The sequence below is a fragment of the Lepidochelys kempii genome, chromosome 1 (assembly GCF_965140285.1).
Source record: "Lepidochelys kempii isolate rLepKem1 chromosome 1, rLepKem1.hap1, whole genome shotgun sequence".
Lineage (NCBI taxonomy): Eukaryota > Metazoa > Chordata > Testudines > Cheloniidae > Lepidochelys > Lepidochelys kempii.
This window is the reverse complement of record NC_136380.1, coordinates 99652317-99672289: the sequence shown is the minus strand read 5'-3', so window position 1 is coordinate 99672289 and position 19973 is coordinate 99652317. Positions and strand designations below refer to the sequence as shown.

General features: G+C 42.4%; 1 protein-coding gene across 6 annotated transcripts in view; it reads left to right on the top strand.

Annotated features, from left to right (window-relative positions):
• STK24 (serine/threonine kinase 24) overlaps window positions 1-19973 on the top strand; it is a 136166-nt gene that overhangs the window by 101749 nt on the left and 14444 nt on the right. For all 6 annotated transcript variants that reach the window (XM_073348324.2, XM_073348314.2, XM_073348276.2 and 3 more), the window contains exons 6-7: window positions 5773-5958; window positions 13145-13290. In XM_073348324.2, coding sequence (XP_073204425.1) covers window positions 5773-5958; window positions 13145-13290 — 332 coding nt within the window. The remainder of the gene's footprint in view (window positions 1-5772; window positions 5959-13144; window positions 13291-19973) is intronic.

Genomic DNA, 19973 nt, shown 5'->3' with positions numbered 1-19973 from the left:
GTTGGAAGGTATTAATGTTCCAGATATGCTAAACATTTGCAGGCCCCTTTATGCTTTGACCACCATTCCAGAGGATGTGCTTCAAACAGGGTTCAAAAAGAATTAGATAAATTCATGGAGGATAGGTCTATCAATGGCAATTAGCCAGGATGGGCAGGAATGGTGTCCCTAGCCTCTGTTTGCCAGAAGCTGGGAATGAGCAACAGGATGGATCACTTGATGATTACCTGTTCTGTTCATTCCCCCTGGAGCACCTGGCATTGTCCACTGTCAGAAGACAAGATGCTGAGCTAGATAAAAACCTTAAATGAATCCACATGCTCCATAGAATCTCTATGGATAGTAATTCCATGTTCTAATAAGAAAATAACAGTAGGGATCTATTACTGACCACCTGACCAGGATAGTGATTAGTGACGATGAAATGCTAAGGGAGATTAGAGAGGCTATCAAAATAAAGAACTCAATAATAGTGGGGGATTTCAATTATCCCCATATTGACTGGGTACATATCACCTCAGGATGAAATGCAGAGACAAAATTTCTCGATACTTTAAATGACTGCTTCTTGGAGCAGCTGGTACAGGAACCTACAAGAGGAGAGGCAACTCTCGATCTAGTCCTGAGTGGAGGGCAGGATCTGGTCTAAGAGGTAACTATAACAGGACTGCTTGGAAATAGTGACCACAATATATTAACATTTAACATTCCTGTGGAGGGAAGAACACCTCAACAGCCCAACACTGTGGCATTTAATTTCAGAAAGGGGAACTATGCAAAAATGAGGTGGTTAGTTAAACAGAAATTAAAAGGTACAGTGACTACAGTTTTCAGAGGAACAGCCGTGTTAGTCTGTATTCGCAAAAAGAAAAGGAGGACTTGTGGCACCTTAGAGACTAACCAATTTATTTGAGCATGAGCTTTCGTGAGCTACAGCTCACTTCATCAGATGTTTACCGTGGAAACTGCAGCAGACTTTATATACACACAGAAATCATGAAACAATACCTCCTCCCACCCCACTGTCCTGCTGGTAATAGCTTATCTAAAGTGATCTGTTGATCAACTAGATCAAAGGATCTGTTGATCACTTTAGATAAGCTATTACCAGCAGGACAGTGGGGTGGGAGGAGGTATTGTTTCATGATTTCTGTGTGTATATAAAGTCTGCTGCAGTTTCCACGGTAAACATCTGATGAAGTGAGCTGTAGCTCACGAAAGCTCATGCTCAAATAAATTGGTTAGTCTCTAAGGTGCCACAAGTCCTCCTTTTCTTTTAGTGACTACAGTGAAATCCTTGCAAGCTGCATGAACACTTTTCAAAGACACCATAATAGAGGCTCAACTTAAATGTATACCCCAAATTAAAAGAACTAAAAAAGAGCCACCGTGGCTTAACAACCATATAAAAGAAGCAGTGAGAGATGAAAAAGGCATCTTTTAAAAAGTGGAAGTCAAATCCTAGTGAGGTAAATAGAAAGGAGCATAAACACTGCCAAATTAAATGTAAAAATATAATAAGAAAAGCCAAAAAGGAGTTGAAGAACAGTTAGCCAAAAACTCAAAAGGTAATAACAAAATGGTTTTTAAGTACATCAGAAGCAGGAAGCCTGCTAAACAACCAGCAGTGCCCCGGACGATCGAGATACAAAAGGAGTACTTAAAGATGATAAAGTCATCGCAGAGAAACGAAATGAATTCTTTGCTTCAGTCTTCATGGCGGAGGATGTTAGGGAGATTCCCAAACCTGAGCCATCTTTTGTAGGTGACAAATCTGAGGAATTGTCACAGATTGAAGTGTCCCTAGAGGAGATTTTAGAATTAATCGAGAAACTTAACACTAATAAGTCACCGGGACCAGATGACATTCACCCAAGAGTTCTGAAAGAACTCAAATGTGAAATTGCAGAACTATTAACTATGGTTTGTAACCTGTCCTTTAAATCAGCTACTGTACCCAATGACTAGAAGATAGCTAATGTAATGCCAATATTTAAGAAGGGCTCTAGAGGTGATCCTGGCAATTACAGACCGGTAAGTCTAATGTCAGTACCGGGCAAATTAGTTGAAACAGTAGTGAAGAATAAAATTGTCAGACACATAGAAGAGCATAAATTGATGCGCAAAAGTCAACATAGTTTCTGGAAAGGGAGATCATGTCTTACTAATCTATTAGAGTTCTTTGAGGGGGTCAACAGACATGTAGACAAGGGGGATCCAGTGGACATAGTGTACTTAGATTTCCAGAAAGCCTTTGACAAGGTCCCTCACCAAAGGCTCTTACGTAAAATAATTTGTCATGGGATAAGAGGAAAGATCCTTTCACTGATCTTGAGAACTGGTTAAAAGACAGGGAACAAAGGGTAGGAATAAATGGTAAATTTTCAGAATGGAGAGGGGTAACTAGTGGTGTTCCCCAAGGGTCAGTCCTAGGACCAATCCTATTCAACTTATTCATAAATGATCTGGAGAAAGGGGTAAACAGTGAGGTGGCAAAGTTTGCAGATGAAACTAAATTGCTCAAGATAGTTAAGACCAAAGCAGATTGAGAAGAACTTCAAAAAGATCTCACGAAACTAAGTGATTGGGCAACAAAATGGCAAATGAAATTTAATGTGGATAAATGTAAAGTAATGCACAATGAAAAAAATAACCCCAACTATACATACAATATGTTGGGGGCTAATTTAGCTACAACTAATCAGGAGAAAGATCTTGGAGTCATCATGGATAGTTCTCTGAAGACATGCATGCAGTGTGCAGCAACAGTCAAAAGAGCAAACGGGATGTTAGGAATCATTAGAAAAAGGGATAGAGAATAAGACGGAGAATATCTTATTGCCCTTTTATATAAATCCATGGTATGCCCACATCTTGATACAGACGTGGTCCCCTCATCTCAAAAAAAGATATACTGGCATTAGAAAAAGTTCAGAGAAGGGCAACTAAAATGATTAAGGGTTTGGAATGGGTCCCATATGAGTAGAGATTAAAGAGGCTAGGACTTTTCAGCTTGGAAAAGAGGAGACTAAAGGGGGATATGATAGAGGTATATAAAATCATGAGTGGTGTGGAGAAAGTGAATAAGGAAAAGTTATTTACTTGTTCCCATAATATAAGAACTAGGGGCCACCAAATGAAATTAAAGGGTAGCAGGTTTAAAACAAAAAAAAGGAAGTTCTTCATTCAGGGCACAGTCGAGCTGTGGAACTCCTTGCCTGAGGAGGTTGTGAAGGCTAGGACTATAACAGGGTTTAAAAGAGAACTGGATACATTCATGGAGGTTAAGTCCATTAGTGGCTATTAGCCAGCATGGGTAAGGAATGGTGTCCCTAGCCTCTGTTTGTCAGAGAGTGGAGATGGAATGCAGGAGAGAGATCACTTGATAATTACCTGTTAGGTTCACTCCCTCAGGGGCACCTGGCATTGGCCACTGTCGGTAGACAGGATACTGGGCTGGATGGACCTTTGGTCTGACCCAGTATGGCCATTCTTATGTTCAGATCCATCACATAGATATCTGCCACTTGAACTCATAGAGTAATTAATAGCAGTGGTAGATTGTCCTCCTCTGTGTGGATCTGCCCTAGAGAGGAATGAAACACATAGTTAGATTCCGTGTTTGTACATAAAGCCTTTTTATCGTGTACATAACAATCATATTAGGAAATTACACTGGACACTTTACATTTAGTTTAAAACACGAATATGTAATTCAAAACTATTTGCCATTTCAACATTTAAGAAATAAAGGTTTAACATACTTCCAGCTTCCACATTTTTCCAGGAAGCTTTTCTGAATGAAGTTTTTAGAGTAATTATAATATTCACTTTAATGAGGACGTTTCTAGAATTTTTTGCCTAGGTTTACCTAGAAGTTTTTCTTGGGAGGGCAAAAAAAGCCACTTTTTGCTCTGATAACACAATCCTACATTCTTTTTCACAATCAGGTGTGTTCCTAAATCATGAATGTTATACATGGTTTGTTTGCTTGAAGTAAGGATTACATTTCTACCAAACTGGTGTTTTTATATAAGAGGGAAGGTGTCTTGGTCTAGATAAGTCACTCTTAGGTGTATAAGCATGGTTTTATGGCTAAGGAGGGCTATTTTCCTGACATTTGCTGGTCTCCAGGGTGACAGAAAGCAGAAGCTCCTGCAATTCCTTTGGTCAGCTTGAGCATTTTATAAGGTACATAGTCTGATATTGTTATATTTTCAAGCATCCTGGCTATAACTACTGGTAGCTATATTTTACTATTCAGTAAAGTCCCAACAAGTTTGATTTATTAATGCACTGTTTGTTGTAGCCATGTTATTAGAGATATTAGAGAGACAAGGTTGGTGAGATGTCTCTCTGAAGAAGAGTTCTCGGTAAGCTAAGATCTTGTCTCTCTCACCACTAGAAGATAGTCCAATAAAAGATATTGCCTCACCTATGGTCTATCTATAATTTATTAATATATTTCTGCATCAATATTGAGGTCAGTCCCCTACAGCATGGAAGCCTACACTTCCTTTTTATAGTTGGTCACTTTTCACACCATGACCGCACTTTAATGTCTATCTGAAATTTAGGAAAGCTGCATATTAAGTGTGCTGCATGTGGAGAGCATATTATCCTTGTGCTCTGAGACTTGCATGGTGTTCAGATTAGTTTCTGGATGGAATTTAAAGCATTTTGACTTACAGAGTCCTAATTTTTGGGGCCCTTAAAATCATAAATATTGCTTCTCTGGGTGAAGCTGTGCTGTCAGCAGAGATATCTGAGCATACAGTCCTCTGATTTAAAAGGGGGGTTGGGGTCGTAGCAGCATGTTTTAGCAGCAACAGTAAGGAATCCTCAGCTCTGGATCTCCGTTCTCGTACTTCTCTTTGATCTCTCAGAGCCTGGATCTGGTAATCTTCAGAAGATGCTACAAGGCATATTTGTTCTTCCAGGATTTTGCAGGAAGTGGTGGGTGAGGGATTTGGGATAAATAGTTTTGGGGTTTTATTTCCTATAGTAGGCTTTTTGTGTGGTTATGTTATGGGTTTTATGTGATGATGATTGTGGACATATAAGGTTATAACTTTTTACATTATTACATGGGCTATATTGTATTGCAGCTTGGCTGAAGATCTTTGTATCTTAGTTGTATTAGGATTTTTATTGTTGCTGTTTTAAATCCTTGTATATGGCCTCAGGTTTGGATAGGAGTTTAAATTAATTAAATAAACATGATTTGAAAGTGGTGTTTTATTAATTATAACATAAAATGCAAATCAGATATGGTACTTAGTCAGTCAGGTGTAACTATCATATGTGTATTGCTTCCTTAAGGGCGCTGTTCCAAAAATCATATTGACCCATGTGAAAGTAGTCTTGGCTTTTTCTAGAAACTTTATTCAATTATTGTGTCCCATACTTAAAACTTGGGATGCAGTAGGCTGTTGAATAAAAGAGACTAATGAGTATATTTTATATGAAGAGTAGATGCCCAGAGTTCCAGGGAAGAGGTTCAGACTCCAGTCTTTTTTAACAAGATAGTATTTTCATTCAGTAAATGAAGCATAAGATGAGTTAATTCTGTGTTTTGTTCAAACTACTACATTTTTCTAGGAGACACAGAATAGGGGAAGTGGGTACAAGGTAACCAGTGGTTCTTGACAAAAATAAAACATACTCTTGAAAGCAGTAATTTGCAAGAAAGTTGTAAAATCAGCTGTTTCTTTCTTCCTCACATGCTCCCCTTGGCCTCCCATATATCTATAAATATTGTTTGTGTTACAGGCAGACATCTGGTCATTAGGCATAACAGCCATAGAACTTGCAAAAGGAAAGCCACCGCATTCAGCGTTGCATCCGATGAAGGTTTTGTTCCTCATTCCAAAGAACAATCCACCAACACTGGAAGAAAACTACAGTAAACCCCTCAAAGAGTTTGTTGAGGCCTGCTTGAACAAGGAGCCAAGCTTCGTGAGTTTTACAAATATATTCTGTTTTTCATACAACTATCAACATGTAGTAAAGAATCTAAGTGTTTTGCATGAATTCCTTGTAAGGAGCTTTTTACACCAAGAGATTTTAGAATAGAAATCTACTTCATGGGGAGTCAGGACAACATTTAAAAGGAAATTCATTTTTATTTAAAGCTGAATTTCATTTTATAGTGATGACTGACTGCTAGCTAAAACAACAAAGATTTTTTTAATTAAAAATGTGTATGAATTGTGGAGCTTAGTACATAGAATTCTTCCAAAAAGGCCTAAATTGGGAATATAACTGTTATAATATAACTGTTATGTACAGGGTTTTTTTTGTCCATGTGTACTAAAAAGGACTTTCACCGTGAAGAAAACTTTTAGATAAATTAGATTGAAAGCCTCGAAGTACAGTACTTCTAACATTTTTTCATAATCTTTTTTTACTACATACTACAGTGCTGTTTCTTTAAAAGTGAACTGAAAAGCTTATGTGGCAAGTTCTTAGTTTCTCATGTGCTCGGTGGTGATATCACCTGAACGCACACAATTGCTGAGATCTCTGTTCCCTGCAATGCTTTGAGTGTTTCTTTTTATATGTTCAGGCTTGAGTGTACATTGACAGTGTACTAATGTGCCACACACTAACTGTCCATATGGACCTTGCTACCGTACAGTAAATGGGAGTAAATTAGAATATACTAGGGAAGTTTTCATGTGCACAGGAGAGTCCACATGAACAATTAGTGCCTAGTATGCTAATGTGCTGTAGATTTACAAGTCAGATTGCTGCACACTATTCATTTAAACAAGCCCAGAGAGTGAAATCATGTTCAATGTGTGACATCGCAATAATTTAGTTGCAAGCAGATTTATATTGCGCACAGTGTAAAATTTGCACACAGAAGGCTGCCCGGTGCTGTTCATGCCCTCTCAGAACATGAGAGCTTAATTCCCAAAATTTAGAATGCGGCTTTACATATACATTAGAACAAGGTTAGGATTACCAAAACAAAACACCACAACCCCCAAATACACACAAATGTTGGCATGCCAAATTTCAATTTTAAAACACTTGGTAAAACTGACTTGAAACTGACATGGTGCTCTACCTCTCAGTGTTGTCTGTGTGACATTGCACCCCATATTCATCATAGTGGTATAATTGTGATATGATTATGACATAATTTTGAGGCATCTTGTACAAAATATTGCATGTGAGGCGTCTATGAAAAGGTTATGATTTGCTGAATATGATTATCCTACTTGTGTTCACGTATCATTTTTTGTATCTGAAGTTATGAGTAGTGACTATGTATCTGTATTTCAAATGTGGTTACAACTGGATGACAGTCACCAGGCAAGATGCTTCCAGTCTAGACAACTGATTGTGAAGGGCCTATTCAAGGTAATGGGCCATTAAGGGAAACAATAGGCTTTAGGAGAAGCTTATCCCCCACCTGGTGAGCCTTCCTGGAAATGCTGCAGACAGCCTATGGACAATGGCTGCTCTGACTCGGGAGCACGCAAGGGCATGTGACCAGATCACATGATACTAATCTCCATTTTGGTACCTCTATTTTTCCACAGACTGGGCTGGGAATTTAGCTTGGAACAAAGGGTTCCCACCATATGGAGAAACTATATAAGATGGAGAGTGACGACATGATTTGTCTTCACTGCCCCACAACTCAACACCTGAAAGAAGCTGTGGAAGACAAAGGACTTGGAATGGGGGAGGGGCTGCAAGGCAGATGCAGGTTGTGTCTTAAGAATCTGCAAGCCTGCTTGTATCATCAGTCAGGGTGAGATATTGCTAATTCAAACCCCATCTATCTAATACAGTGGTTCCCAAACTTGTTCTGCCGCTTGTTCAGGGGAAGCCCCTGGTGGGCCTGGCTGGTTTGTTTACCTCCCGCGTCTGCAGGTTCGGCCGATCGCAGCTCCCACTGGATGCAGTTCACTGTGCCCGGCCAATGGGGGGCTGCGGGAAGCGGTAGCCAGTACGTCCCTCGGCCCGCGCCACTTCCCTCAGCCCCCCTTGGCCTGGAGCAGCAAAACTGGCCCGGCCCGCCAGGGGCTTTCCCTGCACAAGCGACGGAACAAGTTTGGGAACCACTGATCTAATATCTTAGACTTATCTTGCGTTCTGATTATTTGCTAGGTAATCTGCTTTGATCTGTTTACTATCACTTATAATCACTTAAAATCTATCATTCTGTAGTTCAGTGTTTCCCAGACTTGTTCCGCTGCTTGTGCAGGGAAAGCCCCTGGCAGGCCGGGCCGGTTTGTTTACCTGCTGAGTCCACAAGTTCGGCCGATCGCAGCTTCCACTGGCCGCGGTTCGCTGTGCCCGGCCAATGGGGGCTGCGGGAAGTGGCGCGGGCCGAGGTCATTTGTGTGTGGAGAAAGGGGTGTTTGTCTAGGGAGCCCCCTGACCAAATATGTACTGAAGAGTCCCCAATGTTTATCTTCAACAATGGAGTCACTAACTTGTCCTCCTAATGGTCCATGTAGGACAAAACAGAAGTTTAGTGTTAAGAAAATACTTGTTTAAACGGTCATCATTATAAAATGATTTAGGAAACTACTGGCCAAATTTTTTTTACATATGTATGCTCACTTTCAAATTTGGGACTGTATTTGAATGTTATTTTTAAGTTTAGAATAGTCAACTCTCAGTGCAGAGCAAATTATATTGGAGAAAATCTGATCTAGTTAAGTCTATGCGTCCAGTCTGTGAAAAGGGGGGAATTACCATAACTCACAAAAACAGACCAATAGCCAGTGCCTCAGGAAAGGAGCTTTGAGTCAGAACTGATATCTTGGCAGGCTTCAGCTCTTAGCCAGTCCTTTGGCTTTGTTTAGGATAGTACTGTGTATCCTGTTTAGTTACTTTGCCTTCTTCCTGGTAGGTTCTCCAATACTCGTAGTGATTTCTTGGGTTGCCTGTTTCTTCCCCTAAAGCCCCTTTGCTTTGTGTTCATATTGTTTCTTCAGCCCTTTGGCTTTGTGGAAAGACAGGGAATTTGTACTCTGTTTCCTCTAGAATGTGTTAAAGGTTACTACTTAGTGTCTTTGTGATACAGGTGTATTAACAGTCTCAATGAGTTTTCTTTCTCATAGACAGTATTAACTTTGATGTTTCTTGAATTGTCATAGTGCAAAGCTGTGTGGTTCCCTGTTGATCCAGTAGGTCTGTTAAAATCTGTTATCTTATTTCCTCATTCTTCATCTTTGACTTACCCCAACACTTTCTTCCAGGCATCTCCGAGCCCTACAGACGTTACCCCAATTTCACTGGATGAGAATGAGTGTTCTTCTTGTAATATGTCAGTGTAGACATGTCAGTCAGATGTTGTTGTTGTCGGTGTAGATCCCATTGTAGGAGCATACGCTCTTCAAATGCTTGAGATTGGATTTTTTTGAATTGCGGTGTCTGTGTGTACACCCTGTATCACCTATACTCCCGTGCAAGGGCATAAACAGTGGAATGGCCATGGTTCTTCCCAGTTCTCTCTTACTGCCCTGTGACAGTGAGATGGAACCCAGCGAGTGACTGACCGATTAGTCTTCGGAGACCTTAATCCAGGATTTTTCAACCTATTTGAGGAAGAAATGTATTTGGTTCAAACTCTGCATGTCCTGCAATGGACTGATCTCCATTAAGGATGACACAGTCAGTGCCTTTTCTGCCTAGGAGAGAGCCACATCTTAGATAAGTGCTTTGTGTGCAAGTGGACCAGGACCTGCACGGTAAGTCCAGGGATGCTATGCACAAGATGCATTTATTTGAGCAGTTCATGCAGGTCACTTTGGACCCAGAAGCGACTGTTAGAACCAGCATCAATTAGCATCAGCCAGCACTCCCTTGAGCATTCATCACACTGTGGGATCGGACAGTGGAATGGTGAAGAAAGCACTGGCAGAGTCGGCACCAACAATGTAGATGCCGGCCACCTCAACATTGACAAAGTCCCCAGTTGGATTGACAGCCCCCACATCAACAGTCCTGGCACAGATTACCTTGGCAGCAATAGTTTGGTGCTGATGACTCTGGTTCCTGTATGGCTGCAAGGTTGATGGCAAAGGCCATTAGTATGAGATGGGTCTCAAGGCTGTGGGCACTGGGATTACCACATGGCATAAAGGTCATGACAGAGGACTTGTCTTTTGAGGAAATTTGTCCTCTTCAGCCAGAGAACTGATGAAGCACGCCTTTCCCTCAAGGGTTACCTTAAAGTCCCTGGGAATTTATGAACTCCTAAAAGAAGGCTTACATATATCAGTCCCAACTAAGGCAGAAGACACCCTTCTTACACATCTACCCCCGCCTGGACAATTGACTAATATGTGACAGAACCCAGCAGAAGTTGGCAGCAAGTCTAGAATATGCACTTTACCTGTTCTAGCAGCAGGGTCTTCTCATGAACTATGAAAAATAGTCTTATCCCATCACAGACGATAGAGTTCATAGAAGTCCTAATTGACTCTGGTTCAGAGAGAGCCTAGCCTTCTCAGATTTCTGTCAATGCAATCGCTAGTGTTCGGGATAAAATCAAACTTGACTATGATGATGCAGATGTGTCTGGTGCTACTGGGCCATAGGTTGGCATCCACATATGTGATGCTGTTTTTCAGACTTCATCTGTGAGTGTTTCAACTTGGCTCAGGTTGATCAGTTCCCCAACAGAACACCAGATAAACAAGATGGTGGTGGTTCCACCTCATGTTGTTGCTGAGCTGATGGAAGGAACCAATAAATGTGCATGGAGGGGTACCATTAATGCAGCTAATCCAGCTACTAAAAATCAAGATAAGAATGGAGGATTTAATTAGTGTGTGTCTGCTATGTGTCAGCAGTTAATTATACATCTATTTGTTCTGCCTTGTGAAATCCCATTCACCAGAGTGCTGCTCTGTTATTGGGACCTTCACAAATCATATGTTCATAAAAAGCAGAGGCTCTCAGAGCCTTTTCTTGTTGAGGAGGCCGTAGGAGCCTTGGTTCTTGGATCTGGGATCAAATCAGCCTCCTGTCTCTGAGAAGAGACAGAGTAGACTGCCTCAGGCTTCAATGTCAGAAAAATAGGTATGATGGACTTCCCTGTGGTGCAACCTGGAACTGGAGTACTGCTGAGCCTTCTGACATACCAATCTGGATCCCCTCTCACACTGTGAGGCTGTGAGAAGCTGCAGACCGCTCCTGGTCCTGCACTCACACACACATTTACACAGGCAGGGACACACCCAGCTGCAGTTATATGAATGCTTCTCCTCAACCATTCATGAACTAACAATAGAGAGGCTCCAGCCAACTGTCCTCCAGCTCTACAGCCTAGGATTCCAGAGCTGTACCATCTTGCCCTGGTCAAAAGTCTGACCAATATAAGTTTATTACCTGTCCATCCCTCCCTCAATGTGGAGAGGACAGTGCAGCAGTTTTTTTCCTAAGCAGGTTCCTCAAACACTTCTAGCAAAACACACTAGCTTAGGTAAAAAAAAAAATAAAACAAATGTATTAACTACCTTTGTAGTTAAGATAGATTTTAAGTGATTATAAGTAGCAAATGTACAGAGCAAAGCAGATTACCTAAGAAATAAAACAAAAACACAATCTAAGCTTTATAAACTAGATAGGATTTGAATCAAATACGCAACTGCAGAATAGGTTGGCAGTAATACTAGCTAGGCAGTAATACTGCAGAGAAGCATTCTGGGATTATAGTGGTTATAAATAGAATATAAATCAACAATGTGATGCAGTTGCAAAAAAGGCTAATGTCATTCTGGGGTGTATTAACAGTGTGTCTTATGTAAGACTTAGGAGGCACTTATCCCACTCTACTCTGCATTGGTGAGGCCTCAGGTGGATTATTGCATCCAATTTTGGGTGCCACACCTTAAGAAAGATATGAACAAATTGGAGCACAACAAAAATGTTAAAAGTTTTAGAAAACCTGACCTATGATGAATGGTTAAGCAGGGCATGTTTAGTCTTGAGAAAAGAAGACTGATGGGGGACCTGATAAGCCTTCAAATATGTTAAGGGCTATTATAAAGAGGACAGTGATCAACAGTGGTGCAAGTAAAATCCATGTCTTACTGGTCCGGGGGGGGGCACATGACCTTCCCAAGTGACCCGCCATGTGACTCCTAACCGCCCAGTCCGGGCCCCCTACGCTCTTCCTGTCCCCTCCTCACATCCATCCCATGTTACCTGGAGCAGGGGAGCTTTGTCCTCCTCCAGCTACGCTGGAGATAGGGCTGGGGAATGAGGCTGGGGGGTGGGGGCAGTACAGCCACCGGAGGAGCAGAACTCCCAGCCCCTCTCCCCCAGCCTCTCTCCTCCGGTGGGGCTGCTGTTGTTGTACACAGACAGAGACACAGCTCCATGCCTGGAAGGGCAGGGGCAGGGGGCAGAGGGGCTTGGAGTTCTGCTCCTTTCCCTGCTGGGAGGGGCAGCAGGGAAAGGAGCAGAACTCCCAGCCCCACCCCCTGCTCTTCCAGGCACGGAGCTGCATCTCCATCTTTCCTCATACTACAGCAGCAGCCCTGCCAGAGATAGGGCTGGGGCGGGAGCGAGGTTGGAGGTGGGGGGGCAGCAGCCGGAGGAGCTGCCGGCATTCTGCTCCTTTCCCCTCTGCTCCTCCCAGCAGGGAAAGGAGCAGAACTCCCAGCTCTCTCCTCCGGCTGGGCTGCTGCTTTGTCTTTCTGGTATGCCATACCGGCTATAAATAGGTTGCTGGTACGGTGTAGCGGCCTACTTGCACTGCTGGTGATCAATTGTTGTGAAGGTCGGACAAGAAATAATCAGCTTGTAAAGGAGGTATAGGTTAGATATTAGAAAAAACTTTCTAACTTTAGAGAATAATTAAGCACTGAAATAAGCTTCAACCTGTCATTGCAAGTTTTGAAGAACAGATTAGACAAACTCCTGTCAGGAATGGTTGTAGGTATGGTTGGTGCTGGACTGGACTAGATAACCTCTCTAGGTCCCGTCCTGCCCTACATTTCTTTGTTTCTGTGTTTAGTTTTAAGCCATCAAAGTTTCTGTTTATATTATTTGTCATGAGTTTTCCTCTTTTGTTTTTCAAATCACGATATGTGAGTCATCTCAACTGTTTCAAATATAGAGAAACAAGTTAGACTGTAGCTTACAATTAATTTTTATTTTTAAGAGACCGACAGCAAAGGAGCTCTTGAAACACAAATTCATAATACGAAATGCAAAGAAAACATCCTACCTGGCAGAGCTCATTGATAGGCACAAGAGGTGGAAGTCTGAACAGAGTCATGATGACTCCAGCTCTGAAGAATCGGATGCGTAAGTTTGTTGAATCTATAACATAATTGTAAACACAGGAATAGAGGAGGAGAATTTTCTTAAGCAGTTGTGTATCATCTTGTCTAGTTAGCTGATGTTCTTTATTTAAAAAATGTTGGGCTCACCAGGCATGTGAAGTTAAAAACTTAATTGAAATATTTTGAGGGCTTTCAAGCCCAGAAAGGTGAAAGAAGACTAATTATAAAATATATAATTTTTTTGTTGAGGGAGGGTGTGTTTTGTAATATTTTATGCTGCAGTTTGCTCCATCTGCTGTGGCATCTCAAACTGTTAGTTTCAGTCATACAGTGCTCAGCACACACTCTTTTCTGTCATGCTAGAAAGTATAACAAATAAATTATGTTCATGACTAAATTAAACCAGTTCTGTTAACCTGAAGTTAAGACTGAGAGTGCGTATCAGCAACTGAAAGCTAAAGAATGTGCAAGTACATTCCTGATGTTTTAAAAATCAAGAATTAACCAAGAAGTTTAGAGATAAATGGGACTTGTAAAGGAGAAAAAATGAGGGTTTGCTCTCTTCTACTTCTTTGATGTTCTTGTCTAAAGAGGTCCTAAAAGTAGATTTAAAAAAGCGGGGATGGGGGGAGGTGTTGTTCTGCTTATTTCTTATCTTAGAAATAGCAGGAATATCAAGTCTGATCTTTCTTGGTTTTGCTGAATGATTTGTTAGGGATCTTTGGGACATGGTTTGCACTTCCCCAGACCTGATTTGGATGGATGCTCAGTTTTAAAGTATGGACATTCACAATTAAGGCTTCCAAATATTGGCAACAGGGTCATTAGGTCTATAGGAATTGATATACTTAAGGTCATGATGGTGAAGGGAAATCTGCTTTCTTCACTCTGCGACATAGAAAGAGAAGGAGGAGGATCATTTTCTGGTGTCTTAACTTTTAGAAATTCCTTCAGAAAATATGTCTTTTGGTGGGACATCCTTTCCCTAGGGAGAAGTGGAGAAAGTTGGGTTGGCTCGGCTCCTGAACAGAGGGTATTAATAGTTGCTCCTGGTGGCACTGTAGGTACATCCACTGAAGCCATGAGTAGATGTTAGAGGGGAACTCATGGAGAATAAACTCTCTACAAGTACTGCTGTGAAGATGTTCAGGTGTTGCTATGATGAACGTAGTATAAGAACCTGAACAGAATAAAGTACTACTAGTGCCTTCCTCCTTTTTGTGATTGATGGAAAGGAGAAGATAATAGGTAACAGGTAATTTGAATTGAGAAATTCTGCCATTTGATGGGTACTCCTAAACAAATAATTTGTATTGAAAAAGCTAATTGTATTTTGTATTCAAGTTTTTATAAAGACAATAAAAATATTAAAGTGAAATTATTTAGTCAATCTCTCTGCGAGTGCAGGATTTTCTGATACTGTATGCTTTCTCGTGCCTTGTTCAGTGTAAATGTAAATGTCTCAAAATGTCTTCAGTCTGTCTGCATGGTCAAATGGTTGGACAGGATTCTCAATATCAAAGTTCTTAATCATTGGCTATCTGGCATTCAGAGCATGCTCATGAAAGTTCAACTGACTGGTCTGCTGACTTGAGAATACTTGAGAATATATTTTATGGTCAGCTACAAACTCCTTTCTCATGGTGGCCAGTACAAACAATATAAAGACACAATGAAATCAAACTTAAAAGCATGTCAGGTTAACCACAGCAACTGGAAAGCAACAGCCCACGACAGAGTAAGGTGGCAGCATATTTGTCATGTCACTAACAGCTTTAAAGCAATGTGTATTAACACATTATTTGAAAAACATGAACAGTGCAAAGCAAGGATACAATATCTCGTAATGGTCATGGACAGTCTTCTCTGTCCCACATGTAACTGTGTTTGTGGTTCTCTGACCTGTTCAATATCGTGTTTTTTTCTAATTGTTCAATGTGTGATTCCATGTCTCATTTACTGCATACTATTCAAACCCTATTCTGAAGACAAAATTATTAATTTCCTCATGGGCAGTGATGGGGTGGAACTCACCACCTTGGCTCCTCCTGGTGGCCGTGCTGGGAATTAGCTCTTGGTTGCTGGTGCGCCTTCCTCTAGTGGTGTCTCACCGCCATCATTTCTGTTCTACCTCTAAGACCTGCGTCACTCCCTGGACGGCGGTGTCCTCTTCTGGGCACGGCCCTCTAGCTGTGCCCTACTCTGCTTTCTCCCCTCTTCCGGGGGAATCGGCTGTCTCTAGTTCATCCACTTGCTGGTGTGGCCCACAGTAGCCTTTGATCTAGCCCCTCTCCTCCAGGGGTAAACTTCAGTTCGAATACTGGCTATCCCCTCTGTGGCCCTTTTGGGTTGCCACTGTGGCCCTTTTGGGACTACTTGTGGAAAACAGGCTAAAGCTCTAAAGAACTGTGCAACCCCCAAAGAGGAAGAGGAGAAGATCACCCTCTGCCACATCATTGGTGAGACCCCAGACATATGACTGTCAGGAGGAGCAGGGATCCGAGGTGCAGACCCACCAGTGCTCCACTTCACCTCCTAAAGAAGTCTAGGAGGAGGCAATGGCCTTGGCCCCGGCGCCAGCACCAGATGATTTTAAGGCCTTTTAATACCTCTTTGCAGATAGTAGACACACTGGAGACTGAAATCTCTGTCATTGCAGAGAAATCACTTTTTGAGGTTTTTTTCTGCAATGAGCCCAGCACGCATTGCCTTTCTGAGAAATGATGGGGTTCTGGACCCCTTTTAGGCACTATGGCAGATGCTGACCACTGCACTTCTAACAGCAGAATGGACAGAGACACACTACCCATATGTCCCCATCAGGATTAGAGAATTTTTATTACCTGTCCTAATCCTGGATCAATACTGATTTCAGTAGTACAGGAGAAGTCCTTCTCAACCGAGAGAACTCCCAAGTAGAAAGATTCAAAACAACTGGATCTCTTTGGGAAGAAATTGTACTTGTTGCCTACTGTTCACCTGAGGGTAGCTAATTTTCAGGCCATGTTAGTGAAGTATGGTTTTCTCACATGACACAGAGTCTTGATACTAGTTGTAAAGGTCCCTACGAAGCTACAGAGGATATCAAGGGCATTCTGCAGGAGGGACAGCTAGTGGTGAAAACATCCCTATAGGCTGCTGTGCATGCTCCTGATATGCAGCCAGCCCAGAACCATGACCACAGCCATGACCATGAGAAGGGCCTCATTGCTCCAGGCTTCAGTCATTCTCTGTGAAGTACAGTCCATCATAGAAGACCCACTGTTCGATAGTTGAGCGCTATTTAGTGAGAAAACAGTGTGTTACAATTGTTTATACACACCTCCAACGTATCAAAAAAGGATCATCCACAGCAGCAACACCAGCAGAGGCAATGGACACTCTCTTGCCATAGGTGTCTGAACTACTAACCTAAGAAGCGTCCTTGCTATAATAGTGGACATCAGCCCTCTAACCCCTTCACCTGAGCATTCTGTCCAGTCCTATGGCAGCAGAGTGTCAGAGTTACATTTGAACTAATCAGTCCCCTTATTGGTCTTCTCAAAATTACACTCCTTTGGAGGAAAAAAATTGCATTCTCTCGATGTCTCCAGGACTGAACAGGACAAAACCTTTCAGGCTCTCTTCCCACCTCTTTATTGCTCTATTGGGTAGATGTAAAGATAAGGCAATTTCTTCTTAAAGATTGTCAAAGTGGATCACTCTTTGTTTCTCCACTTGCTACCACATGGCTGATATGACCCTTCCTTCAGTGTGAGAGCACACTTGACTGGGTGACATCCTTGGCCTGCTTCAGAAACGTACCATTGTTAAGGGCTTTAAGGCAGCTATTTGGAGTAAACCACTGACCTTTGTAAAAGCACTATGCACTTGATGTAGTGATAAGAGCCGATGCTAACCTCAGAAAGGCTGTGCTCCAGTCACTCTTTGACTGATACAGCTGTGACTCCTCTCCTATCTGCAAAGAGGATACTGGTTATCAGTCTTCTAGGTTGGGACCCATACTGATAAGTACTCAAAGAAGAAAATACAGTTGTTAGTTTCTCTGTGGTAACATCAGTTCTTTGAGTTGTTGTTGTCCTTGTGGATCCCTTAACTTTTCCCAGCTATCACAGGCGTCAAAGTGCAAGGGAACTGAGGAAGGGGCAGGGCCGTTCCCTCCTTTATATCCTCACAAAAGAGCATGAGGATGCACAGGGCACAGGCATAGCCCTGCCAGACTCTGCTAGTTAAAAAAATCCAGTTTTGTGCGCATGGGATGCTTGTATATCTAGAGTAGGATCCACACTGTCTACAACGCCCCAAAGAACTACATTTACTGTAGGTTAAGTAACCCTGTTTTATTTTGTGGGCAAGATTGATCAGATTTGGGTGGGCTGTCTGCTTCCGTGGTAGGAGAGCAAGGTCTTGAGAGAACAAAGACATTGTCTTCTCTGTTACAGTTCCAGATAGGGATGCTCCCTGAGGTACTGGAGGTGTTGAGAGAACTTGTTTCCTCAACCTGTGCTTTGGATCCATGCCCTTGCTGCCCTTCCTGGCTGGTGGAGGTCGGTGGGGAAGTACTGGCTGCCTTGCTTATGCAGATTGCCAATACCTCTCTTAGAGAGGATAGGCTGCCCATTGCTTTGAAGGAAGTAATAGTTTGGCCTTGGCTTAAGAAGGCACCTTTTGATGCTGACAGTCTTGCTAATTGTTGACCAGTATCATATCTTCCTTTCTAAGATAAGATTGTGTAAAAACTTGTCGTGAGACAACTCTCTCAGTATATAGATGCCTTTGATCTTCTTGATCTATGCCAATCTGGGTATAGACCTGGATGTGGCACAGATACAGAACTAATCATATGGTTGAAGACTAAGTGTCCATGCTGGTGGTATTAGATCTGTCAGCTGCCTTTGATCTGTCAGCTGATCAGAAGGATGAACCCTGGTGAGAGTTGATGGGGCAGGTCTTCAAGGGCTTTCGGTTTTTTCATCTGTGAGTCCTCTCATTGAGTAGTTGAGTTGCTCCTTTTACTGAACAGTTCTGAAGTTTGCAGTGCTGAGGGGTTCCTTCTGTCACCCTCCTTTTCAACATGTATATGGGGCCCTAAGGAGGCATGGGGTATGGTGTTTTTCATTATGCTAATGACACCCATCTGTATGTCTCCATCTCATCTGACTCCAGTGTTGCAGTGCAACACCTTAGCCAGAGTTGAGATTGGGGCATGGAGGAGAGTGAGCTGGCTGAAGCTCTACCCACAGAAGACTGAGGTGGTGGTGATGGGTTGGGAGAAGCAGTGATAGGAGATTTCAAAGGTATCAGCCCCTTCGATTGAAGGTGTTTGTCTGCCATTAATTACTTAGTTACTAGTGTTTGCAACTTATGGGTGATTTTTAGATCCCCAGCTGCTGCTCGATGATCATATTACAACAGTAACCCCATCAGCATTTTACCATCTATCTCTGGCTATGAGATAGTGATCTTTTCACTTAGATGTGGACCTTACCAATATTATCCATGATTTTGTCAATTTGAGATTAGACTACTTCAGTGTGTGGTGGGAGGGAGTGACACCTTAAAATATTTGGCGACTGAAGCGAGTGCAGAATGCAGCAACTTGCTTATTGAGCTGAGCATTGTATTGGGAGCATCTAACACTGCTTCAGGATCTGTACCGTCTGCCCATTGGTGTCTGGGTGGAGTTTAAGGTGTTTATAAACTATAAAGCCCTAAATAAGAGAGTGCCTCTCTTCCCGTGCTGTATTGCCACAACTGTAATCAGCAGGAGCACTCAAGCTAGATCCCCTCATTATGAGAGAGCGGGTGGAAAGGTTTTCTATGGGAGGGCTTTGAGGCTCTGGAACTTGCTCCCTGCCTTGGTCCAAAACTTGCCTAATTTGGCAACTTTGAGGGCATGCCGCAAAAGATGTCTGTTTTGAGAAGGATTTTAGAAAAGGCTGAGGATGTGTTTCCCAGATGAGTAAGAGGCAGGAGCAACATTCCCTCTAGATTTTTTTTGTATTGAGTTGTGCATATCATATTTTTATCATGTTTACATAGACCTTTGACTTGCCAATCTATTCATTTAAATTGCCCAGTCAGTTTGTAATTAGTCACGGCATCTTCCATTCTGTTAAATATTGGGTTGAAGAGGTTTAAGATCACACCAAGTTATTTTAAATGTAGCTTACATTCCTGTGCTGTAATGAGTAACATGACTTATGACCATGCCACAGCCAAACTATTGAAATCAATACTTTTTCTTGTGGCACCAATTAAGTATCTTAGAATTCCCTAAAGATATCACCTGTGCAGGATTCTAACTCCTGGCTCCCAATTGCAGGACTGGTGGAACTCCCCTAGTTCTCTGCCTCCCCACAACCATTCGTTACCCATCTCTGTTGCTTGAGCCTTGCTCCCCTCCCTCTCTGCCCCAGACCCAACCCCACTTCTCATCTCTCCTCTCCCTCCCCCGGGAGGGAGTTGCCTTCACAGCCTGGAGCATGTAGGAGGGTTCGGACTGGGCACCCCTACCCCATCAGCAGCAACTGCACAGGTCCCCTCTCCCTGCACTATAGCTCCCTGCTGGGCTGAGAGGAGCTGCCAAGTGTTGCAGCAGGAGGACCTGGCAGGTGGAGTGGGACCCTATACTGGCTGACTGGGCTCCCTCCCACTCCACTCCTTACCCTCCCTGTTCTCAGGCTTCCTGTGCTGCAGAGAGGA